This window comes from Pleurodeles waltl, chromosome 3_2, assembly GCF_031143425.1.
Source record: "Pleurodeles waltl isolate 20211129_DDA chromosome 3_2, aPleWal1.hap1.20221129, whole genome shotgun sequence".
Lineage (NCBI taxonomy): Eukaryota > Metazoa > Chordata > Amphibia > Caudata > Salamandridae > Pleurodeles > Pleurodeles waltl.
This window is the reverse complement of record NC_090441.1, coordinates 88,192,040-88,218,130: the sequence shown is the minus strand read 5'-3', so window position 1 is coordinate 88,218,130 and position 26,091 is coordinate 88,192,040. Positions and strand designations below refer to the sequence as shown.

The following is a 26,091-nucleotide window of genomic DNA, read 5'->3' as shown; positions in this document are numbered from 1 at the left end:
TGACAGGTCCCGCATCTTGAATGCCTTTGGTGCCTCAAGCACGACCATGATCCAAAGGCGTGCTCCAGTTGTTACACCATCAATCTAAAGGCCTTAAGCGAGTGATCATTCAAGCTCCTGGAGACATAACGTGCATTGCGCAACTATCAAGATCCCAGTCGAGAGGAAGGCCCCAGGATCCGTTGCAAAGTATGAGATCTTCATCGCACTTGAATTCGTCAGTTCAATGGGGTAAGTCCCACCACAAGAAGAAGAGGAAATGGAACAAGTAATCAACTTTGCCTCGTCTCTTTGCTGGTGAGACAAGAGAGCGTGGGCATTCAAGGCCTGGCTCCGTGGTAGGGCCAAAGACTGGACTGCTGCGCCACCACGAGTTTCCGACCCCCACCCAGCTAAAATAAGTTTATGAGGCCATGAACCTCGTATTTGGATGGCCTGTTCCTTCTGGGACGCCTTCAGGCCCGGAGGCATCGGAAGGGACTCCTACTGGTTCCTCGACAGCAGCCCCGGCACCAGTCAGGCACCTCTGATCCAGTGTGGAATCCGCACTGACACCGGTCGTGCCACCTTGACCTTACGCGGTGCTGGTCCCGATGTTGATGTTTCTGGCGCCATCCCCATTTTGATCTCCGACATGGAGCTGGATGGGCATCATCTGACGCAGTCTCCACCACCAACTAGAGCCATGCATTCCAAGCTGAAGCCTGAGCCCTATTCTTGTGGTTCAGGACTCTGGGAACATTGGGAAGGATCACTTGACCCTGAAAAATACCGGCCTTATAATGCAAACATAGATTGGTGTGAGGATTTGTGGGTACCAATCTACTGGAAACCTCTCCAAATATTGGAACGCTTCCTTCTCTTACCGTGGCTACGGAGGAGGGAGCACATTTGCAATGGTGATGAAGATGGCAGCCGAGGTCCTGACCTTAGCTTGCCCTCAGTGGCAGTCAAGGCGAATGTCTTGACAGAAGTGGTTCAGCCAGGAGTGCCCCCTCAGAACTACTTCTTCTGTTTAATGAAGCTCATACTGACGACCTACTTGGGACCTGGTCCAATCCCAGCATAGGAGCTCCTGTAAACAGGAGGATTGCCAACTGCCCCATCCCCGGTGACCCCAGCCTTCTCACAACACCCTACCCCAGAGAGCTCAGTGGTCCAAGCCTCTACCTCCCATGTAAATCCTAGCACATTCCCTGCCACACCACCGTGCAGGGAATCCAAGAGGTTGGAACCCTTGGGTAAGTAGATGTTTTCTTCCACCAGCCTCGTACTGTAGTCTGTGAACACTGCATGCCTTTTAGACCGCTGTTCCAATGCTCTCAGGGATACAGTTGTGCAGGTGCTGCAAACTGTTCCAGAGGAGGCTCAGGCTGTACTCTCCCAGGCTATTGCTAATGGGAGAGGTGTAGCAAAGTTTAAGATTCACTGAGGACTGGATACCACTGACTCACCAGACAGCGCAGTTTAATCTACAATGGCCTTATGGTGCCATGCCTGGTTGAGGACATCTGACATTTCTGAAGATGTCTATGCGTTGCTAATGGACATGTCCTTTAATGGCTCCCGTCTCTTCGGCGACAAGGTGGATTCAGCTCTGGAGATCTTTAAGGACAGCAGGGCTAAAGCCAGGGCCTTGGGCCTTTCCATGCCCCTTTGTCACCCTAAATCTGCCTTTCACTTCGTTTGTGGCCATGGAAATGCCTTCCAGCTGCATCTGTCCTCTCCCAGCCTCTGCATGCCTAAAGATGTGGTATCCACAGCCCGTGGGTCTGGTAGCCAGAGGTCGGGCCAGTCCACACCCCGCCTCCCTCCCCCACCTAACCCCCCCATGGGTCCCAGCATGCATTATGCTGCCCATAGGACACCCATGCAAAGTGTATCTGCAGACCTGCTGTAGGACGTTGGCTCTGTATATACTATTTCAAAGTAAGAAATAGTGTGCACAGAGTCCAAGGGTTCCTCTTAGAGGTAAGATAGTGGCAAAATTCGATAATTCTAATACTCTATTTTGTGGTAGCAGTAGGCCTATTTGAGGGTAGTGTTAAGCATTTGTTGTACACACACAGGCAATAAATGAGTAACACACACTCGCAGACTTACTCCAGGCCAATAGGTTTTTATATAGAAAATACCTTTCTTAGTTTATTTTAAGAACCACAGGTTCAAGATTTGCAGTAAACACTTTAAATGCAAGGTACTTCACTTAGATACTTTAGGAACTTTGAATAAAAGCAATATCATATACAGTCTTTGTAAAAATGGCAATAAGCTATTTTTAAAGTGGACACTGTGCAAAAATCAGCAGTTCCTGGGGGAGGTAAGTAAAGGTTAGTTTAGGAGGTAAGTAAAACACTTACAAGTCTCAGTTCTGTGGCATAGGCAGCCCACTGTGGGGGTTCAAGGCAGCCCCAAAGTTACCAAACCAGCAGCTCAGGGCCGGTCAGGTGCAGAGGTCAAAGAGGTGCCCAAAACACATAGGTGCTTATGGAGAACAGGGGTGCTCCGGTTCCAGTCTGCTAGCAGGTAAGTACCTGTGTCCTTGGGGGGCAGACCAGGAGGGTTTTGTAGAGCACTGGGGGGGACACAAGTAGGCACACCAAATACACTCTCAGCGGCACAGGGGTGGCCGGGTGCAGTATGCAAAGCAGGCGTTGGCTTTCAGATAGGAATCAATGGAGTGACCCGGGGGTCACTCTAGCGGTGCAGGCAGGCACAGGGGGGGCGTCTCGGGACAGCCACCACCTGGGCAAGGCAGAGGGTCGACTGGAGGTCACTCCTGCGCTGAGGTTCGGTTCCTTCAGGTCCTGGGGGCTGCGGGTGCAGTGCTGGTTCCAGGCGTCCCTTGTTACCGGCGGTCGCGGCCAGGAGGAGCCTCTTGATTTTCTCTGCAGGCGTCGCTGTGGGAGCTCAGGGCGGTCGTCTCTGGTTACTCATGGGGTCACAGTCGCCGGGGAGTCCTCCCTGTGGTGTTGGTTCTCTGAATATCGAGCCGGGGGCGTCGGGTGCAGAGTGAGAAGTCTCAGGCTTCCAGCGGGAAACGTGCAGTCTTTGGAAGTTGCTTCTTTGTTGCAAAGAAGTAGCTGGTTTTGAACAGGGCCGCTGCTCACGGGAGTATCTTGGTCCTTTAGTCCAGGGCAGTCCTCTGAGGCTTCAGAGGTCGCTGGTCTCTGTCGGATGCATCTCTGGTTGCAGGTTTTTGAAGTTTGAGACAGGCTGGTAGGGCTGGGGCCAAAGCAGTTGTCGTCTTCCTCCTTCTCTGCAGGCTTGTAAGTCAGCAGTCCTTGATTCTTCAGGTTGCAGGAATCTGATTTCCTGGGTTCTTGGTGCCCCTAAATACTAGATTTAGGGGTGTGTTTAAGTCTGGGAGGGCAGTTGCCAATGGCTACTGTCCTGGAGGGTGGCTACACCCTCTTTGTGCCTCCTCCCTGTGGGGAGGAGGTCACATCCCTAATCCTATTGGGGGAATCCTCCAAACTTAATATGTAGGATTTCTAAAGGCAGGGGTCACCTCAGCTCAGGGCACCTTAGGGGCTTTCCTGACTGGTGGGTGATTCCTCCTTGTTTTCTCAATTTCTCCTCAAGCCTTGCCGCCAAAAGTGGGGGCAGTGGCTGGAGGGGCGGCCATCTCCACTAGCTGGGATGCCCTGGGGCGCTGTAACAAAAGGGGTGAGCCTTTGCGGCTCACCACCAGGTGTTATAGTTCCTGCAGGGGGAGGTGTGAAGCACCTCCACCCAGTACAGGCTTTGTTCCTGGCCACAGAGTGGCAAAGGCACTCTCCCCATGTGGCCAGTAACTTGTCTGGTTTGTGGCAGGCAGGCAGTAACTGGTCAGCCTACACTAGAAGTCGGATTGGTATTCAGGGGGCATCTCTAAGATGCCCTCTGGGTGTATGTTGCAATAAATTGCACACTGGCATCAGTGTGTATTTATTGTGCTGAGAAGTTTGATACCAAACTTCCCAGATTTCAGTGTAGCCATTATGGAACTGTGGAGTTTGTGTTTTACAAACTCCCAGACCATATACTCTTATGGCTACCCTGCACTTACAATGTCTAAGGTTTTGCTTAGACACTGTAGGGGCATAGTGCTCATGCACATATGCCCTCACCTATGGTATAGTGCACCCTGCCTTAGGGCTGTAAGGCCTGCTAGAGAGGTGACTTACCTATGCCACAGGAAGTGTGAGGTTGGCATGCCACTCTCAGGGAAGTGCCATGTTATCTTAGTCATTTTCTCCCCACCAGCACACACAAGCTGTGAGGCAGTGTGCATGTGCTGAGTGAGGGGTCCCCCGGGTGGCATAAGACATGCTGCAGCCCTGAGAGACCTTCCCAGGCATCAGGGGCCTTGGTACCAGGGGTACCAGTTACAAGGGACTTAACTGAGTGCCAGGGCTGTGCCAATTGTGGAAGCAAAGGTACAGTTTAGAGAAAGAACACTGGTGCTGGGGCTTGGTTAGCAGGGTCCCAGCACACTTTCAATCAAAACTTAGCATCAGCAAAGACAAAAAGTTAGGGGGTAACCATGCCAAGGAGGCATTTCTTTACACCTGCCATTGAAGCCTGCGTGAAACTGTGCATGCACCTCTTTTACTACAGGTGACTGCACCAGGTCACTATACCTATGGTAGGCCCTCCTAGCCCAGAGGCCAGGGTGCAGGTACCTGTGTGTGAGGGCACCCCTGCATGAGCAGAGGTGCCCCTAGGAACTCCAACTGCATTTACCTGGACTTAGTGAGTGCAAGGATGCCATTGTTACACGTGTACTGGACATAGGTCACTACCTATGTCCAGCTACATAACATGTTTGGTATCAAACATGTCGGAATCATACCCCAATACTGTTGCCAGTATTGGTTGTATGATTCTGTGCACTCTGGGGGCTCCTTAGAGGACCCCCAGTACTGTTCCGACCAGCTTTCTGGGGTTTTCCGAGCAGCCCACGCTACTGCCACCCCTCAGACTCCCCTCAGACAGGTTTCTGCCCTCCTGCTGCTTGAACAGCCCAAGCCCAGAAAGGCAGAACAAAGGATTTCCTTTGGGAGACGGTAGCAGTACCCTCTCCCTTTGGAAATAGGTGTTACATGGCTTGGGAGGGGTAGCCACTGGTATGCTTTGAAGGGCACATTTGGTGCCCTCCTTGCATAAACCAGTCTGCACCGGTTCAGGGACCCCCTGTCCTTGCCCTGGTGCGAAACTGGACAACGGAAAGGGAAATAACCACTCCCCTGTCTATCACCACTCCAGGGGTGGTGTCCAGAGCTCCTCCAGTGGGTCCCTTGATTCTGTCATCTTGAATCCAAGGTGGGCAGAAGCCTCTGGGAGCATCTGAGTGGCCAGGTCAGACAGGTGATGTCAGAGTCCCCTCCTGATATGTGGCAACCTGTCTAGGTGACCAATCCCCCTTCCAGGGCTATTTAGGGTCTCACTCTTGGTTGGGTCCTTAGATTTGACAGGCAAGACTCCGGCAGGACTTCTCTGCACATTTACTTTGACTTCTGGCCACTGGAACCATGACAGGACTCCACAGGAACCTACAATCTGCAGCAACAGCGATGACTTCGCGCTGCAACATTGTTTCTCCGGCTCCTTTCAGCAACTGCAACATTTCCCTGACTTTTCATCCTCTGAGGGCAGCAAGTCTTCAGTCTGCACAAGAAGTAATCTCCCTTGGAGTGAAGGAGTCACTCCCCTGCATCCACAGGCACCAACCGCAATGACGACTGGCTGCGTGGATCGCCTCTCATACTGAGCTGCGTGGATCCTGCATCACCGGTGGTGGTCTGGAGTGGTCACCTTGGTCCTCTCTGCCAGCTTTCCAACTTTGGTGAAGGTAAGCCCTTACCTTCCCATGCAGGACAGTACCCCCATGTACCACGTCTCTTGCAGCTACCAAGGCTTGTTGGTATCTCTTCAAAGGGATCTTCAGGCTCTGTTTATCCCCAGCCTCCAGCACTCTTCCCTGTGATGCACAGCCCCCTGCGTGCTTCTCCTGAAGCGTGGGAACCATCTTCAGTTGTGCTGTGTGGCTCCTCTGCGATTCCTGGATCCTCTTCCAGTGGGTCTCCTGTGGGGGTTGCCTCTTCTGTAGACGGTCTGCATTGCTGAAGGTCCCCTGGGACTCTCCTCCGTGGGTGGAGTCCCCCTGGACGTTGCTGGTCCCCGACAGACCCACTTTTTGTCTACTGCAACTTTTTCCTTTGCTGAGGCTTGTTGGTGGCCTTTCTACACCACAGACAGACTGCAATCTTCCATCTGGCGTGGGACGTCGACTGTATCCTCCAGGAACTCTTCACGGACTCCAAGGCTGCATTGCTGACCATCTTCGTCTTACCGTCAACCAACTTCTGCAACCACAGACGGGTGGGTACTGGCTCCTGCCACCACCGGACACTTCTACGAGTTCTGGACTTAGCCCCCTTCTTTTTCAGGAGCCACCGCTGGTTTCTTGCAGTCTTGTCTGGGTGGTGCATTAGTCTTCTTTTCAGTCCTTTTGGTGGTTTGGGGAAAAAACAGTAACTTAATCCTTCCTTCCTGGTCGCTGGGGGTTACTGTGGTACTTACCTTTTGGGGTTTTTAGTTCCTCCAGCTCCCCTCTACAGAATGCACTTACCTGGGTGGGGGTCCTGCATTCACATTCCATTTTTTAGTATATGGTTTGGACTCCCCCCTAGTGCCACTGTTGTCTATTGCTATTGCACTGGTTTCTGTTGCATTTTTTATGCCTATTTTCTGATTACTTGTGTACATATTTAGTGTTTACTTACCTCCTATTGGAGAGTTGCCTGTCTAGTACTTCTGGTAATTGTGTCACTGTTACTAACCTCCTAAGGGAGTATAGTCTCTAAGGTATTTTTGGCATTTGTGTCATCAAAATAAAGTACCTTTATTTTTGTAACATTGTGTGGTTCTTTCATATGTGTAAGTCCTGTGTGACTACAGTGGTATTACATGAGCTTTGGATGTCTCCTAGTTAAGCCTTGGCTGCTCATCCACAGGTACCTCTAGAGAGCCTGGCTTCTAGACACTGCCTACACCATACGTCCCCACCACACACCAGGCCAGCTTCCTACAATAGGCACCCAGTGGGGGACAGGATACTCCATCGCCTGCCCCTCTGGGGGTCTTTAACATGAGACGGATGTTTTTTTGCAAATTGTCTGAAGGGGCTACTCCCTCCCCTTCATCACTACTCCTACCTCCATGACTAGCTGTTTTGGCCAAAGGAGGCATAAAGAGGGTGCTGACACCATAATTGGGTCGTGTTGTTATTGCCCCTACTTCTTTCCCAAAAAAGATGGATGCCTTCATCCTTTACTTGACCTGTCCAAGAAGGAGAAATTTAAAATGCTCATGCTTGCTCAGGTCCTGTCTGCCCTAGACCCGGTACACTGGTTGGCAGCTTTGGACTTGCAGGATACATACTTTAACATCCTCACTATAGCTGTCCAGAGGGGCTACCTGCTGTTCACTTTCAGTGAACTGTGCTTTCCTTTGGCTTTACCAGCACCCTGTGGGTGTTCAGCAAGTTATGGCATGGTTGCAGCTCATCTGCAGAGATAAGGGGTGCCAGTCTTCTCCTGTCTCGATGACTGGCTGTTGAAGGCGGGCTCGCCCCTGGCTGTGGTCTCCTACCTCCAGGCTACAGCAGACCTCCTGCACTCACTGGGGTTCACTACATAGGTGCCAAAGGCACACCTGAAAATCTCTCTCTCTCTCGAGAGAGAGAGAGAGAGAGAGAGAGAGAGAGAGAGAGAGAGAGAGAGAGACCTGTTCTGGACAAGGTGCAATTTTCTGCCTCTCTCCTGGATTTCGATGAGACTGACTGAGGCTGCTCAGCCTCAGGGCCTCTGCATCCTGCTTGCGACACATGCTCACTAGCATATGTGGGCCCTGATGTTTCAGTGGATGCAGCATCAGGAGAATCTCTCTGACGTTGTCCAGATCTCTACAAAAGATCTTCAGTGGTGGTCCCTCACCCTTCCATAACCAGAACTGACAGTGGTGACAGATGCATTACTCCTGCAATGAGGCGGCCATCTGGGAGAGGTCTCTGGTTTCTGGTGAAATCCGGTATCCACATCAACCTGTTGGAGTGCCAAGCGATCCAACTGGCATTGAAAGACCTTCTTCCCTCCGTAAAGGGAATGCATCGCAGGTCTTCGCTGACAACACCACCCCCATGTGGTACTGCAATAAACCGAGGGGGGTGAGATTGTGCACCCTTTGTCAAGAAGCTGTGCATTTCTGGACATGGCTGGAACCTCAGGGCATATGCCTGGTGGTTCAACACCTGGTGGGCTCTCTGAACGCTAACGCAGACAAATTCAGATGAAGATGCTTAGTGGATCACTAATTGTGTCTCCATCCGGAGGTGGTGCAAGGTCTCCTTTGGCAGTGGGGAGAGCCCTGGTTAAATCTGTTTGCTACCAATGAGAATGTGCGATGTTCTCCTTTCTGCGTGCTCGAGTTTCCAAGGCTGCTTTCACTGAGAGCCTCTTTTTGTCTCAGTAGAGCTCAGGTCTCCTGTATGCCATACCACTCCTGCCCAAAGTTCTCAAGAAGATCAGGAACGACCAGTCCTAAGTCATCATTGGGGCCCTGGATTGGGCACGGAGAGTTTGGTATCCCGAGCTTCTGAGCATGGCCATCAGTCCTCCAATCAGGCTGCCCTTTCGGGAGCTTTTTTTGTTGCAGTAGCAGGGGAGGGTTCTCCTCTCAAACCTGTCAACTCTTTGCATTTGTGGAGATTGAGCGGCAACAGTTGACAGCTTTTGACCTTCCTCACGAAGCCTGCAATGTTATCTTGGCAGCCAGGTGTCCCTCCTCCTTCCTTGGTATTCACCTGCCATTGAGGAAAGTTTGTGGCATGGTGTACAGAAAGACACATCAATCCTCCTTTCTGCACCCGTTTCTCAGGTTCTTCTCTTCCTTCTTTCACTTGCCCAGCAGAGCTCTGCTCAGGGCACTTTCAGGGCTATCTTTCTGCTATTTCAGCTATTCTGCGGTTGCCTGCCCAGCCATCCCTCTTCAAATCCTCTCTTGTAAATAGATTATTGAAAGGTTTCCAACATCTGTTCCCACTTTCTTCTTTCATTGTGCCTCAGTGGGACTGTAGGAAAGCACAATTTTTGGAATGGTTAGCCCCCCACGTTTTGCCTAGTATCTGATGTAATTTTGAGTGAAGGTGCACTGGGTTCTTGCTAACCAGGTCCCCATTGCCAGATCTCTGTCCCCAAAACTGCACAGTTGTCTGCCCAATTGGCAAAACCTTTAGCACCTTCTGTAAGTCCCTAGTAAATGGTACCCCTGGTGCCTGGGGTACTAAAGAGGGACCCTAAGGGCTGCATCACTTATTGTGCCACCCTGAGGGACCCTTCACCAAGCACATGGCAGGCTGTGTGTCATGGTGCAGACACAAGTGAAAACACGACAAGGCACACTTCCTGTGTACCCTGTCCCCTAACACTGCATGCAATATATGTAAGTCACCCCTCTAGCAGGCCTTACAGCTGTATGGCAGGGTGCATTATATTACATGTGAGGGCATATCTGCACAAGCAGATATGCCCTTGCTGTGTCTTTATCGATTCTCAGACATGGTAGGTGGCCAGGGAAACCATTCTAAATACACCTGAAGATACCACTGCACCCGCCATCACCGACCTGAGTGGGAGTGGACCTCCAGTGGCAGCAAGGTCTCCCAGCTGTCCAGAGTCCGAGTCCGAGTCCATCGAGGTTTCACCCCTCCTGGACTCACTAAAGCCAATTGCAGCCTCTCCTCCCAGGCCCCCTCTCCTGCAGCCTACTGGGTAAGTGAAACCCAACACCTAAAGTAACCACTGCACCCATCATCACCTGCCCAAGTTAAAGTTGACCTCTGGTGTCAACAACGTCCCCCAGCTCTCTTGAGTTAAAGTCCACTGTGGTTCACCCCTTCTGGGCTGCACGACGACGCCTGCAGCCTCAGAACACAGGACCCCCCCCAACCACGAGTGCTCCTGGACAAGGAAACCCAAGGCCGTAGGACACCCATACATCTGTCGACTCTGGGCCCTGGAGAAGAGGACCAAAGGTGCATCTACATCCCCGAGCACCCCACATTTGCAACTTAACTGTTGGTTGTCCCCGACTGGTCCCCCAGCCAGAGCCTGCAGGCTATATGCATGGGGATTAATCCCCATTGGAATACATTGGGCAGCAGACACCACTCTTCACCTCTGCACCTGGATGTCCCAGTGCTGCCCTGAGTGACCTGTTGGTGTGGTCTGACCCTTGTCCAGTATTTACCTTAAGTTCACAACATTGGCCCCGTGAGTCGTCGTAAAGTGCTTGTTTGTTTATTGTGTTTTTCTTCCATAGGCTAACATTGAGGAACTCTGAAATTGCACTGTCGATTTTTGCAAATGAAAAGTACTCATGCTTAAAAACCTACTTACCTTATAATGAAGTTGTTGGGTTTAAAGTATATGTAAAAAGAAGTGTTATTTTTCTAAATATGGTCTCAGATTTATTATTTTAGTGGGTGTCTCATTTATTGTCTCTGTGAGTACAACAAATGCTTTGCACTGCTCTCTGATAAGCATACCTTAACCCATGCTACCACAAAATCAAGCATTAGTCCTATCTACTTTTGCCTCTGCAAACCAATTGGGGATCCGTTAGACTCTGTGCATGGTGTACTAACTTTTAGTACACCATATAGGAAGCCAGCTTCCTACATTTCAGTACCTGTTGGCAGATCCTTGTTTTCCTCTCATAGGTTAACATTGAAGAACTCAAAAATTGCACTGTGTCTATTTTTGCAAGTAAAAAGTATTTATGCTTAAAAGCATGCTTACCTTTTTAAAAAGTTCTTGGTTTCAAACTAAATATAAAAAGAAGTGTTATTTTTCTAAATTGTTCTCTGGTTTATTCTTTGATTGTGTGTCTCATTTATTGGCCGTGTTAGTACAACAAATGCTTAGCTTTACCCTCTGATAAGCCTAACTGCTCGCCCACACTACCACAAAATAGAGTATAGTGCCATCTGCTTTTGCCTCTGCAAACCAATTGGGGATCCAATGGACTCTCTGCACTGTGCCCTTTTTTCAGTGCACCATATAGAGAGCCAGCTTCCTACAGGGACCTCAAAATGGTCTTTCCTTTCCTTATGTGTGCTCCTTTTGAGCCTTTTCACAATTGTCCTCTTATATCACTTACCATTAAGACGACCTTCCTTGTGGCACCGAAGGTGGTCACTCCCTTTCATATATGCCAATCCATCACTTCGCCTACTTTTTACGCTCCGAGACATCGCTCCAAGGAAGAGGAGCAACTTCACCCTAAAAGAGCCTTGCCATTCTACCTTGACAGTACACAAGATTTTCGAGTCGACGACCAACTCTTCATAGAGTATGTCGGAGTGAAGAAATGCTGGGCCATCCATAAACAGACTAGCTCGCAATATGTCTTGCTGTGTATTAAGATCTGCTGTTCATTCTGCTATGCACTGGCCAAAAAGCAGTCCCCTGAGTTCTTGCATGCTTATTCCACCAGAGCTAAAGCTGTGATCACTGCGTTAGCACCTGGAATTCCTGTCCTGGATATCTGCCTGCTGCTTTGCACACATCCGCAAAACACTACTGCCTGGACAGTCATGCCATCTACAGGCATTATCGAAGGTAAGTAACTTTCCCTTTCTAGCATAGCTAATAAAAAGCAGGCTTTATCAGCCTGACTGCATTTTTGAAAAAGTTATCCTGTTATCCAGTTTGAAAGTAACTGTTTTTTGTGTGTGACATATCATACGCAATGGATTTTTTTTCCAGTTTCATTATCACGAGGTCAGTCCTTTAGTAGAAAAGGCATGGTCTGTGTTTGATTGCCTCTGTCAAGTCTATCATTCCAGCTGCGTTTGCTTTTTTGCCCAATGGATTTAGGTGCTGATGATGACATTCCTTTTTGAGGTAACAACTGCATATGTTTTTTTCTTCCATCAATTTTAAGATTACAGAATCTGGTTGTAGAGCTTTTAGTTCTGTAGAAAACAGGCTTTTGCATAGTGCCTCTCACACAGACACACACCATAAAATATTTTTTACTTATCACAGTTTGTATTTTTTTTTCAATCATCCAATTATTTGACAGCTCATATCTGATGATAATAGCAAACCCCTTTTACAATGATTTATGCCATTAGAAATAAATAACATGTCCAGTTTTCTTGTTATTCTTCATCACTTCCAACACATTTCACATCAGTCAAAACGCCTTAGTAGTTTGGGCCCTTTTGTGTACAGATAATAGCAGCCTCTTTCTACTCCTAAACCTCATGAGCCTTGCACTGCTGCACTGCAAATGTGTTAAAAGTGGGTACATCAGGTCTTTGGGCATCGGATGTTGGTACCTATGTTATCATTTTCACTCCATTACATGGAGGAGGAGATTGAAGTATCATGATTACTTCCAGAAAAGGGTCTCCAGGATAGGGCACATCTGTGATAAGAGTCTTATAGGGAAGATGGGTTCTGTCAGGCCACATGGATGATGTTACTCGCAGGTTATAACTTCAAGACCAAAATGCATGCATGGGGCAGATATAGGAGTTATGTTGCTTGTGGATCAGATCTGACAAGGAGACATCCTTTCTGTGGTGGGCCTTCTGGGTCTGATAGTATGGTTGACGTCACATTCAGGTCAGGACTACTTTGTCAGGTTAATGGGTTGCCCCACCTTTGGAAGAGGTGAAGAATTGATGTTGCAACCAGGTTGGAACTCCTGAGAAGTCCCCGTGCAGTTCTTCCATGTCAGGGGTTTCGGGTTATGTAATTTAGTGACCACATTTCCCCAAAAGTGATATCACATTCAAAACAAGACTTTTGATGGATACTGCCACCTCCAGTTTCCTCACGTTTTGAATCTCCCAGGCAAGAGACTAGAGACAGAACATTTTTGATAGCTCTCCCATACTGGTAAGGGGTGCTGTCTCCATTTGAGAGACAGCACCGTATGACATCAGTGGAGCCATAAGTCACCTTTGTCAGTGTCCTTATGTCAGATCCCTTTTTTCCACACCATGGACGCAATCTGGAGCTTTTCAACTCATCAGGAGAAATGTATTGTATGATGTTTTCTCAGTTTCTTTATTTGATTAGGTGCATCTTTCATAAATAAGTAACCCGTTAAATGATCCGGATTCAAGCCGTGCCAAGACTTCAATGGCTAGTTGTCCATCACGGACCATCACAGTATCTGTCTATGGAGAATTGGATCCCACCACAATGCTGGAGGCTGCTGCTCCTGTCCCAAAAAAACATCCTAAGGCACTGAAAGAGTGGACGGCAAAAATATTCATGGCCAAAGCAGGGGTTGAATGAAGTGGACATTGAAAATCTCATCCAAAGACCAAATCTCTATCACCTTACTCTTCCAAATCATTGAAGAGAAGGCATTTAAAGATTAGACGTCCTAAATCCCAACATCGATCTTTCAGAAGCAAGTCTCAGAGAAGCTTGACTTCACCCCTCCCAGCATCTCACCAAGAATAGCTGGAAAAAGATCCAGCACCCAGCTATGCTGGCAGCTCCAGTAGACCTGGTTTTAGTGGCTCCATCTGACCTGCCGCTGGCTCCAGCTAATATTCCTCATGTGGCGCTGAATCCAAGGCTCCAGATTTGAAACCCATACGCAGATCTTCCAAAACCTTGGATGGATCCATCTCTGTTGTTGAATGCCATGTTCAATATTTTCCCCCTCTGGTGAGCCAACTAGCCCCATTGGGCAGTTGATATCTTCTCTGAGAGACTTTATGACACCTTACAAACAGGCACCATTTCCCCCCTTCCTTCCATTCCCCCGGTCACTTAGGTGCCTAGAAACCCAACGCCAGTGGCACAAATGCCAGCTCTGCTTCTGTTGTGTGTTACAGCTTCATTGCCTTTGGATCACAACAGATCGCTGGCGCCACAGACAACATCATCAGTGCCGCGACATACATCTATGGCACTGTAAATAACTCCTTTGGCGCCTTTGTTGCTTGCCAACTGCCTTTGTTGCTTGCCCCCCCACCACCCACCCAACCCTGCCTTTGTTGCTTGCCCCCCCACCACCCACGCCTTTGTTGCTTGCCCCCCACCACCCACCCCTGCCTTTGTTGCTTGCCCCCCAATACCCACCCACCCCTGCCTTTGTTGCTTGCCCCCCAATACCCACCCACCCCTGCCTTTGTTGCTTGCCCCCCAATACCCACCCACCCCTGCCTTTGTTGCTTGCCCCCAATACCCACCCACCCCTGCCTTTGTTGCTTGCCCCCCAATACCCACCCACCCCTGCCTTTGTTGCTTGCCCCCACCACCCACCCACCCCTGCCTTTGTTGCTTGCCCCCACCACCCACCCACCCCTGCCTTTGTTGCTTGCCCCCACCACCCACCCACCCCTGCCTTTGTTGCTTGCCCCCACCACCCACCCACCCCTGCCTTTGTTGCTTGCCCCCACCACCCACCCACCCCTGCCTTTGTTGCTTGCCCCCACCACCCACCCCTGCCTTTGTTGCTTGCCCCCACCACCCACCCACCCCTGCCTTTGTTGCTTGCCCCCACCACCCACCCACCCCTGCCTTTGTTGCTTGCCCCCACCACCCACCCACCCCTCCCTTTGTTGCTTGCCCCCACCACCCACCCCTCCCTCCCTTTGTTGCTTGCCCCCACCACCCACCCCTCCCTTTGTTGCTTGCCCCCACCACCCACCCCTCCCTTTGTTGCTTGCCCCCACCACCCACCCACCCCTCCCTTTGTTGCTTGCCCCCACCACCCACCCACCCCTCCCTTTGTTGCTTGCCCCCACCACCCACCCACCCCTCCCTTTGTTGCTTGCCCCCACCACCCACCCACCCCTCCCTTTGTTGCTTGCCCCCACCACCCACCCACCCCTCCCTTTGTTGCTTGCCCCCACCACCCACCCCTCCCTTTGTTGCTTGCCCCCACCACCCACCCCACCCTTTGTTGCTTGCCCCCACCACCCACCCACCCCTCCCTTTGTTGCTTGCCCCCACCACCCACCCACCCCTCCCTTTGTTGCCTGCCCCACCCGCCCCACCCTCCCCTCCCTTTGTTGCCTGCCCCACCCGCCCCACCCACCCCTCCCTTTGTTGCCTGCCCCGCCCCACCCACCCCTCCCTTTGTTGCCTGCCCCGCCCCACCCACCCCTCCCTTTGTTGCCTGCCCCGCCCCACCCACCCCTCCCTTTGTTGCCTGCCCCGCCCCACCCACCCCTCCCTTTGTTGCCTGCCCCGCCCCACCCACCCCTCCCTTTGTTGCCTGCCCCACCCACCCACCCCTCCCTTTGTTGCCTGCCCGCCCCACCCACCCCTCCCTTTGTTGCCTGCCCCACCCACCCACCCCTCCCTTTGTTGCCTGCCCCACCCCTCCCTTTGTTGCCTGCCCCACCCACCCCTCCCTTTGTTGCCCGCCCCACCCCCACCCACCCCTCCCTTTGTTGCCCGCCCCACCCACCCCTCTCTTTGTTGCCCGCCCCACCCACCCCTCCCTTTGTTGCCCGCCCCACCCACCCCTCCCTTTGTTGCCTGCCCCACCCCCACCCACCCCTCCCTTTGTTGCCTGCCCCACCCACCTCTCCCTTTGTTGCCTGCCCCACCCTCAACCACCCACCCCTCCCTTTGTTGCCTGCCCCACCCTCAACCACCCACCCCTCCCTTTGTTGCCTGCCCCACCCTCAACCACCCACCCCTCCCTTTGTTGCCTGCCCCACCCCCACCCACCCACCCCTTGTTGGCTGCACCCCTCCCTTTGTTGCCTGAGCCACCCATCCCTCCCTTTGTCACCCCTCCCTTTGTTGCTTGCCCCACCCACCCACCCCTCCCTTTGTTGCTTGCCCCACCCACCCACCCCTCCCTTTGTTGCTTGCCCCACCCACCCCTCCCTTTGTTGCTTGCCCCACCCACCCACCCCTCCCTTTGTTGCTTGCCCCACCCACCCACCCCTCCCTTTGTTGCTTGCCCCACCCACCCACCCCTCCCTTTGTTGCTTGCCCCACCCACCCACCCCTCCCTTTGTTGCTTGCCCCACCCACCCACCCCTCCCTTTGTTGCTTGCCCCACCCACCCACCCCTCCCTTTGTTGCTTGCCCCACCCACCCACCCCTCCCTTTGTTGCTTGCCCCACCCACCCACCCCTCCCTTTGTTGCTTGCCCCACCCACCCACCCCTCCCTTTGTTGCTTGCCCCCACCACCCACCCACCCCTCCCTTTGTTGCTTGCCCCCACCACCCACCCACCCCTCCCTTTGTTGCTTGCCCCCACCACCCACCCACCCCTCCCTTTGTTGCCTGCCCCACCCGCCCCACCCACCCCTCCCTTTGTTGCCTGCCCCACCCACCCCTCCCTTTGTTGCCTGCCCCGCCCCACCCACCCCTCCCTTTGTTGCCTGCCCCGCCCCACCCACCCCTCCCTTTGTTGCCTGCCCCGCCCCACCCACCCCTCCCTTTGTTGCCTGCCCCGCCCCACCCACCCCTCCCTTTGTTGCCTGCCCCACCCACCCACCCCTCCCTTTGTTGCCTGCCCCACCCACCCACCCCTCCCTTTGTTGCCTGCCCCACCCACCCCTCCCTTTGTTGCCTGCCCCACCCCTCCCTTTGTTGCCTGCCCCACCCCTCCCTTTGTTGCCTTCCCCACCCCTCCCTTTGTTGCCTGCCCCACCCCTCCCTTTGTTGCCCGCCCCACCCACCCCTCAATTTGTTGCCTGCCCCACCCCCACCCACCCCTCCCTTTGTTGCCCGCCCCACCCACCCCTCTCTTTGTTGCCCGCCCCACCCACCCCTCCCTTTGTTGCCCGCCCCACCCACCCCTCCCTTTGTTGCCTGCCCCACCCCCACCCACCCCTCCCTTTGTTGCCTGCCCCACCCCCACCCACCCCTCCCTTTGTTGCCTGCCCCATCCCCACCCACCTCTCCCTTTGTTGCCTGCCCCACCCTCAACCACCCACCCCTCCCTTTGTTGCCTGCCCCACCCTCAACCACCCACCCCTCCCTTTGTTGCCTGCCCCACCCTCAACCACCCACCCCTCCCTTTGTTGCCTGCCCCACCCCCACCCACCCCTTGTTGGCTGCCCCACCCCCACCCAGCCCGCCCTTTGTTGCCTGCCCCACCCCCACCCACCCCTCCCTTTGTTGCCTGCACCCCTCCCTTTGTTGCCTGAGCCACCCATCCCTCCCTTTGTCACCCCTCCCTTTGTTGCTTGCCCCACCCACCCACCCCTCCCTTTGTTGCTTGCCCCACCCACCCCTCCCTTTGTTGCTTGCCCCACCCACCCACCCCTCCCTTTGTTGCTTGCCCCACCCACCCACCCCTCCCTTTGTTGCTTGCCCCACCCACCCACCCCTCCCTTTGTTGCTTGCCCCACCCACCCCTCCCTTTGTTGCTTGCCCCACCCACCCACCCCTCCCTTTGTTGCTTGCCCCACCCACCCCTCCCTTTGTTGCTTGACCCACCCACCCACCCCTCCCTTTGTTGCTTGACCCACCCACCCCTCCCTTTGTTGCTTGACCCACCCACCCACCCCTCCCTTTGTTGCTTGCCCCACCCACCCACCCCTCCCTTTGTTGCTTGCCCCACCCACCCACCCCTCCCTTTGTTGCTTGCCCCACCCACCCCTCCCTTTGTTGCTTGCCCCACCCACCCCTCCCTTTGTTGCTTGCCCCACCCACCCGCCCCTCCCTTTGTTGCTTGCCCCACCCACCCGCCCCTCCCTTTGTTGCTTGCCCCACCCACCCGCCCCTCCCTTTGTTGCTTGAGCCACCCACCCGCCCACCCCTCCCTTTGTTGCTTGAGCCACCCACCCGCCCCTCCCTTTGTTGCTTGACCCACCCGCCCCTCCCTTTGTTGCTTGACCCACCCGCCCCTCCCTTTGTTGCTTGACCCACCCGCCCACCCCTCCCTTTGTTGCTTGCCCCACCCACCCCTCCCTCTGTTGCTTGCCCCACCCACCCTCCCTTTGTTGCTTGCCCCACCCACCCACCCTCCCTTTGTTGCTTGCCCCACCCACCCACCCTCCCTTTGTTGCTTGCCCCACCCACCCACCCACCCTTTGTTGCTTGCCCCACCCACCCTCCCTTTGTTGCTTGCCCCACCCACCCACCCTCTGTTGCTTGCCCCACCCACCCACCCTCCCTTTGTTGCTTGCCCCACCCACCCACCCTCCCTTTGTTGCTTGCCCCACCCACCCACCCTCCCTTTGTTGCTTGCCCCACCCACCCCTCCCTTTGTTGCTTGCCCCACCCACCCCTCCCTTTGTTGCTTGCCCCACCCGCCCACCCCTCCCTTTGTTGCTTGCCCCGCCCACCCCTCCCTTTGTTGCTTGCCCCGCCCACCCCTCCCTTTGTTGCTTGCCCCGCCCACCCCTCCCTTTGTTGCTTGCCCCACCCACCCCTCCCTTTGTTGCTTGCCCCACCCACCCCTCCCTTTGTTGCTTGCCCCACCCACCCACCCACCCCTCCCTTTGTTGCTTGCCCCACCCACCCACCCCTCCCTTTGTTGCTTGCCCCACCCACCCACCCCTCCCTTTGTTGCTTGCCCCACCCACCCCTCCCTTTGTTGCTTGCCCCACCCACCCACCCCTCTCTTTGTTGCCTGCCCCACCCACCCACCCCTTTGTTGCCTGCCCCACCCACCCACCCCTTTGTTGCCTGCCCCACCCACCCCTCCCTTTGTTGCCTGCCCCACCCCCACCCACCCCTCCCTTTGTTGCCCGCCCCACCCACCCCTCTCTTTGTTGCCCGCCCCACCCACCCCTCCCTTTGTTGCCCGCCCCACCCACCCCTCCCTTTGTTGCCTGCCCCACCCCCACCCACCCCTCCCTTTGTTGCCTGCCCCACCCCCACCCACCCCTCCCTTTGTTGCCTGCCCCACCCCCACCCACCTCTCCCTTTGTTGCCTGCCCCACCCTCAACCACCCACCCCTCCCTTTGTTGCCTGCCCCACCCTCAACCACCCACCCCTCCCTTTGTTGCCTGCCCCACCCTCAACCACCCACCCACCCCTTGTTGGCTGCCCCACCCCCACCCAGCCCGCCCTTTGTTGCCTGCCCCACCCCCACCCACCCCTCCCTTTGTTGCCTGCACCCCTCCCTTTGTTGCCTGAGCCACCCATCCCTCCCTTTGTCACCCCTCCCTTTGTTGCTTGACCCACCCACCCCTCCCTTTGTTGCTTGCCCCACCCACCCCTCCCTTTGTTGCTTGCCCCACCCACCCACCCCTCCCTTTGTTGTTGCTTGCCCCACCCACCCACCCCTCCCTTTGTTGTTGCTTGCCCCACCCACCCACCCCTCCCTTTGTTGTTGCTTGCCCCACCCACCCCTCCCTTTGTTGCTTGCCCCACCCACCCCTCCCTTTGTTGCTTGCCCCACCCACCCACCCCTCCCTTTGTTGCTTGACCCACCCACCCCTCCCTCTGTTGCTTGCCCCACCCACCCACCCTCCCTTTGTTGCTTGCCCCACCCAACCACCCTTTGTTGCTTGCCCCACCCACCCACCCTCCCTTTGTTGCTTGCCCCACCCACCCTCCCTTTGTTGCTTGCCCCACCCACCCACCCTCCCTTTGTTGCTTGCCCCACCCACCCACCCTCCCTTTGTTGCTTGACCCACCCACCCACCCTCCCTTTGTTGCTTGCCCCACCCACCCACCCACCCTCCCTTTGTTGCTTGCCCCACCCACCCACCCTCCCTTTGTTGCTTGCCCCACCCACCCACCCCTCCCTTTGTTGCTTGCCCCACCCACCCACCCCTCTCTTTGTTGCTTGCCCCACCCACCCACCCCTCCCTTTGTTGCTTGCCCCACCCACCCACCCCTCCCTTTGTTGCTTGCCCCACCCACCCACCCCTCCCTTTGTTGCTTGCCCCACCCACCCACCCCTCTCTTTGTTGCTTGCCCCACCCACCCCTCTCTTTGTTGCTTGCCCCACCCACCCCTCTTTGTTGCTTGCCCCACCCACCCCTCTCTTTGTTGCTTGCCCCACCCACCCACCCCTCCCTTTGTTGCTTGCCCCACCCACCCACCCCTCCCTTTGTTGCTTGCCCCACCCACCCACCCCTCCCTTTGTTGCTTGCCCCACCCACCCACCCCTCCCTTTGTTGCTTGCCCCACCCGCCCACCCCTCCCTTTGTTGCTTGCCCCACCCGCCCACCCCTCCCTTTGTTGCTTGCCCCACCCGCCCACCCCTCTCTTTGTTGCTTGCCCCACCCGCCCCTCCCTTTGTTGCTTGCCCCACCCGCCCCACCCCTCCCTTTGTTGCTTGCCCCACCCGCCCCACCCCTCCCTTTGTTGCTTGCCCCACCCACCCCTCCCTTTGTTGCTTGCCCCACCCGCCCACCCCTCCCGTTGTTGCTTGCCCCACCCGCCCACCCCTCCCGTTGTTGCTTGCCCCACCCGCCCACCCCTCCCTTTGTTGCTTGCCCCACCCGCCCACCCCTCCCTTTGTTGCTTGCCCCACCCGCCCACCCCTCCCTTTGTTGCTTGCCCCACCCGCCCACCCCTCCCTTTGTTGCTTGCCCCACCCGCCCACCCCTCCCTTTGTTGCTTGCCCCACCCGCCCCACCCTCCCTTTGTTGCTTGCCCCACCCTCCCTTTGTTGCTTGCCCCACCCGCCCCTCCCTCCCTTTGTTGCTTGCCCCACCCGCCCCTCCCTCCCTTTGTTGCTTGCCCCACCCGCCCCCCCCTCCCTTTGTTGCTTGCCCCCCCGCCCCCCCCTCCCTTTGTTGCTTGACCCACCCACCCACCCCTCCCTTTGTTGCTTGACCCACCCACCCACCCCTCCCTTTGTTGCTTGACCCACCCACCCCTCCCTTTGTTGCTTCACCCACCCACCCCTCCCTTTGTTGCTTGACCCACCCACCCCTGCCTTTGCTGCTTGCCCCCACCCCTGCCTTTGCTGCTTGCCCCCACCCACTCGTCCCTGCCTTTGTTGCTGCTGTACAACATGACTAAAGGACATAAGAGAAAGCCAATAGCTCCCTCATATTTGGGACCTATTGACTTTGCTAATACTTTTTGTACCTCTTTCCATACAGCCCAGCAGTTTTTTTCTAAAGGAAATGTATTTCCCGGTTTTGAGAGGTGATATTGTGAGCTTGATCACTTTGCAACTAAAATGTTGCTCTCCCAGCCTTTTCATTATCTGCAATGTCTGGAACAGACTTCTTTTCTAGCCACCACTGCTGTCCAATGCAAGATATAAACGTCTTCAACACTCCTGTGAGCTGATCCAAGGACATGCAATAGCTGAAGAGATCTAACAGAAAGCCTCTCTCAATGTGTTGTTTTTTGTGTTGACATGAACACTTCCAAATAAAGCTGCCTGTATCCAGACATGAAAAATGAACAGAAGCACAAAAAGGGAGGAAACTTTGTCCCTTACTAGTAAGAGGTAGTGCAGTTTGATATTCTACAGAGAAATTGTCTCTTTTTTTTGCTTGGATTGTCAGCTTTGTTCTTAAATTCAAGCAATATACCATGTCATGTGGCCACCTTTGCATTGTATTTAAACTATTAGACAACTGTGCCCAGCAGTCACAATGTGACTTCTTGAGGTCTTCAGTCAGTGTTGAAAATCTCATTTAGTAATGAGTAGCATAATAGTGAGCTGGATGCCATATTGGAGTTGCACTTGGTATGTTTTGTGTGGTGTGATGTATTTGTATTTGTGGTTGATATAGTGGGAGAAAAAAACACAGTGGATCACCGCCTCACATTTCTTCACTTCTGCATTGCTCTAATGCAAGAAGGAATGGGCATAACCCATGTGAAAAATTGTAGCAGTATGTCCAAAAGAAATAGCAGTAAAATCAAGTCAAGGGTCAGTGCACATAAGTAATTTTCCCTTCTGTGGTTTGTTCATTGCTAGTAGAGGGAACAGATAAGCCGAAATGTAATAACTGATGTTTTGCTATTTCTGTTTTGCTTAACGAAATGTGTTTATCCATGACCGTGTAAGTAGTGTAAATAGACCTGTATTTTCTCTCTTAAGCTATAACCCTTTTGATGGCCCAAATGAAAATCCTGAGGCTGAACTACCACTCACTGCTGGGGAGTATATTTACATCTATGGGGAGACGGATGATGATGGATTTTATGAAGGTAAGTTTTGAAATATGTGAGGGTTGGATGGAACTCTGAAGGCATTGGAGATTTAATTGTACTTCAGTGAAGTATGAGTGGAGTGTCTGCTGGTACTTGTTTAAGTATACACTTAAGAGAAGGAGAGAATGCAACTCCTAAAAGCACTACCTGCAGTTCATACAAAAGACTCAGGGCTGGTGGAATCTAGCACGCCAAAGTAGGCAAAAAGACCTATTCCATTTTTATCTTGACCATCCATGCCAAGTTGAGGATTTTTGACCTACCAAATGTGGGGTATTTTGAACAGGCCAGTGACCAGCCACAACTATTACTGACTAGTTTCACATTTCTTTTTACACTTAGTAATGTTCTCACTATAAGATGATGATTGGTAGAGAGGTTGATGTGATCATGATGAATGCGTTGACAGCAGCTTGATTAGGTTGTAGAAATAGGTTGGTCTCTGACAAGGATTGAATTGTTTCCTGTTAATACTTTTTAACCCTTGCCACTGAGTATATTATTAAAGCATAGGAGGTCTTCCTGCAAGCAGTATTAGCATTATTTATCCCTCTACATTCTCCGTTCTGATAGAGAATCCTCACCTTTTGAATACCTCCAGGTGTCACACTGAATCTGGAAACTTTTCAATAGAAGTGTCCTCCAGCGTCGACAGGAGGAATTGTACAGCGCAATGGTTCCATGTGCAACTCTATCTGGTTCGTCTGTGAGGTCGGCTTCCCTACATATACGCCACCTGCTTGCGCTGACGTTAGTTCCATCCTTTCTGCGCTAGCTGATGTGGATCCAGAGCTTCAGCTGTCTTTCGATGGTTGTTGGTTAATGTCTTCTAGAAATAATTTTTTTGTGTCCTTGATGTTTACAAAACCTTCAGGTTTTAAACTATGTATGACAGATGTCGGTCACAGATCCATATATCTGTTTCTGGTGTTTTGCTTCAGGCCATGACGCAAAGTCTTGTTCCTCATGTGCCAAGATAAACATGAAGGTGATTTGGAATGGTAAAGAAACTCACAGTAGCGGAGTTTAGGAAATCAAACACACAGAGCGCACAGACCACAGAGCGGTCTTGTTCTCCATCAAGAGGTTGGTAGATAGATAGGACTTCATCTAGGTCAAGAAAGAGCCATAAGAATCGTGAGAAATCTAAGCATGGTTCTCCTGCGTCACACCACTCATAGTTTTTGCCATTTTAAGTTGCATGAGGTACTGGGGCCTTTGACTTTAGGTTGTTCTCCAGTTAGGGATTCACCTTCAAAGGATATCCTTTATACCTCTTTTCCATTTCTACTCCCAGCAGAAAAGGTAGCTATGACACATCAGATCCAGCGGCTTAAGAAAACTATGGTGGACTTGATCTTTGGTGTTAGTCTGGATCCTTTTAGTATGCATTCGGGTTCTAGGGATCCGGAGATGCCTCCAGTTCGTCAGGCGTCGATGGATCCGCCCTCGACACCAGCTGAGCCTCTTGTTTAGGGTTTGAGGCCGAGGATGTTGGGAATCAATGGTTGTGGAACCTTTGACTGTGTTCACATCGGCACTGCAGTTGACGTCACAAGGTCCTCATCCGAGGTTTGCAGATGACGCCGGGATTGGCATCTCAGATCCAATAGTTTTATTGGATTCTGAAGGTCAGTTGCCTTCTCCTGTGATAAATGGTAGTTAAGAACGCAAATCTTTCATGAGAAGGGTATTTTTTGGTGCAGAAGATCCTCAAGATTATATTTTGCAGGATTTGCAAGACACTAGCGGTCCTGACACTTTTCCCGATGTAGGATTATTATCCCCTACACCAGTTATAGCTACTGAGTAGAGACATTCCTTTGCGACTGTAATTTGCAAAGCGATGGAAACGTTTGATTTAGTTTTACCTACACAAGAGGTTAGAACTACTTTGTGGACTGAAATTTTAGATCTTTTAGGTGCCACAGGAGCCTTTATTGCCATTAAATGAGGCTTTGACAGATGTTTTGATGGGTACTTGGGCTAAGCCTGGATCGTGCACTGCCGTAAGCAGCCAGATTGAGAGAAGGCACCAGCCAGCCCCAGGTAATCAGGAATTTTCTCATTTAACCTCAATCCTTTCCCAACCACTCCACCTGTTAGGGAGTCTAAAATGATGGAAACATATGCAAACAAGATTTTTTCTTCAACAACTTCAGTCTTAAGTTCAGTAAATACTTCCTGTGGGAAAGATATTCTCATCCTTTGAGCTAGAGTTGCTGATGTTTTACCGGCAGTACCAGAGGACACTCTGAAAATCTTGGAAAGCTTGGTTTCGGATGAGGAGGATGCTTCAAAATTTCCTAAGAATCTGGACTAGATACACTGATTGTTTAGATCAATCTTGGTGACCAGTGTGGTTATAAGATGGCACGCTTGGATCTGTTCAACTGGCTTTTCAACAGATGTCCCGAATTCTTTGATCAGTATGGCATTTGATGGCTCTAGATTGTTTAAAGAGAAAGCCGATACAGCCCTTGAGAGATTTAAGGGTAGCAAAGTGACTGCACATTCTTGAGGTTTGACACCTCTGGTGCACCAGTTGCCTTCTTTAAGGGTTTAGTAGAGGATAACTTCAGTTACAGAAATGGTACATGCCAGCAGTTCAGCAGTCAAACCAGGCATTTAGAGGACGTGGTCGAGGAGCAGGTACAAAAGCGTACAACCACTAAAGACAATGATTTGCCCAAACTACATCCCAACCCCTTTTTCAACTACTTCAAAGTCTCTCTAGGTTGATATTGATGCCTCACAATTGGTCGGTTGGGGGTCATATAACCTACTACCTTCTAGTCCGGAGGTGCATAACTTCAGACCAGTGGATGCTCCATTGGACAGGTTGCTTCATAAATCTACTTGCCTTGTTTAAAGCTCCATTTAGCCACGTAGTACGGCAACACATTATGGCAGCATTTTCATTATATAGGAGCTCTGATCATAGCCTCTGTGATTATGCCTGGGCTAATACTATAGTAGGCTTTGAATACTATCATTCCTTTATATTGCCACCTTTCCACAGATCTACATACTGCGGCTGGAGGTAGCGGTAACAGATACTTCCTGGGTTGGAATTCCCTTCAGAGTCAGTGCAATCCTACTAAGTTGCATGTTTCAGGGGTTTTCATCAGCTTTTCTCATACTGAGAAAGGTTGGAAGTTCACTCCTGACAAGGGCACAAGTAAAATTTCTTCCAGGGTTGGAAAAAAAGTAGTTGAAGGGAAAGTGAACTTGTAAACACTCAACAGATTTTCTCATGAGCAAATCTACATCTGCATATTTGATTGTGCTAAAAGGCAGTACACAAATATTTTGTAGAATTACGATTTTTTGGCCTACCTCTGGAAATTCTTGTGAATTCAAGAAAGCCGTTAATATGCACTAATAGAAAGGACATATTCCATGGGTGCACTTTTGTGACTTTAAAAATTGGGCCCCTAATTAGGTCTGAAGTTAACCAAGACCTTTTGTTTTTATTAAAATGCTATATCTTTATTGTAATAAGCTGGCTGTCTGTATGGTGCACTAAAAAGAAGTACACCGTGCAGAGAGTCCAGTGGATCCTCAATTGATTGGAGAGCCAAAAGTAGATAGTACTAATGCTCTATTTTGTGGTAGTGTGGGCAAGAAGTTAGGCTTATCAGAAGGTAGTGCTAATCATTTGTTGTACGCACAGAGGCAATAAATGAGACACACAATCAAAGAATAAATCTGAGACCAATTTAGAAAAATAACACTTCCTTAAATATATACTTTGAAACCGTGAGCTTTGTTACAAGGAAAGCCCGTTTTAAGCATAAATACTTTTCTCTTGTAAAAATGGACAATTAGGGCAATTTTTGAGTTCTTCAATGTTAAACTATGGGAGGAAAACAAAGTCAGCAACAGGTACTTTAATGGCGACTTGCAAGACCAATCTCAGAGACTTAAGGTAGGTACTGGGCACCGGTCAGGACCACAC

General features: G+C 52.2%; 1 protein-coding gene across 1 annotated transcript in view; it reads left to right on the top strand.

Annotated features, from left to right (window-relative positions):
• Positions 1-26,091, top strand: part of TSPOAP1 (TSPO associated protein 1) — a 2,439,191-nt gene that overhangs the window by 1,552,765 nt on the left and 860,335 nt on the right. Inside the window, exon 16 of the mRNA XM_069226865.1 lies at positions 22,018-22,127. Within this exon, the coding sequence (XP_069082966.1) occupies positions 22,018-22,127 (110 nt within the window). The remainder of the gene's footprint in view (positions 1-22,017; positions 22,128-26,091) is intronic.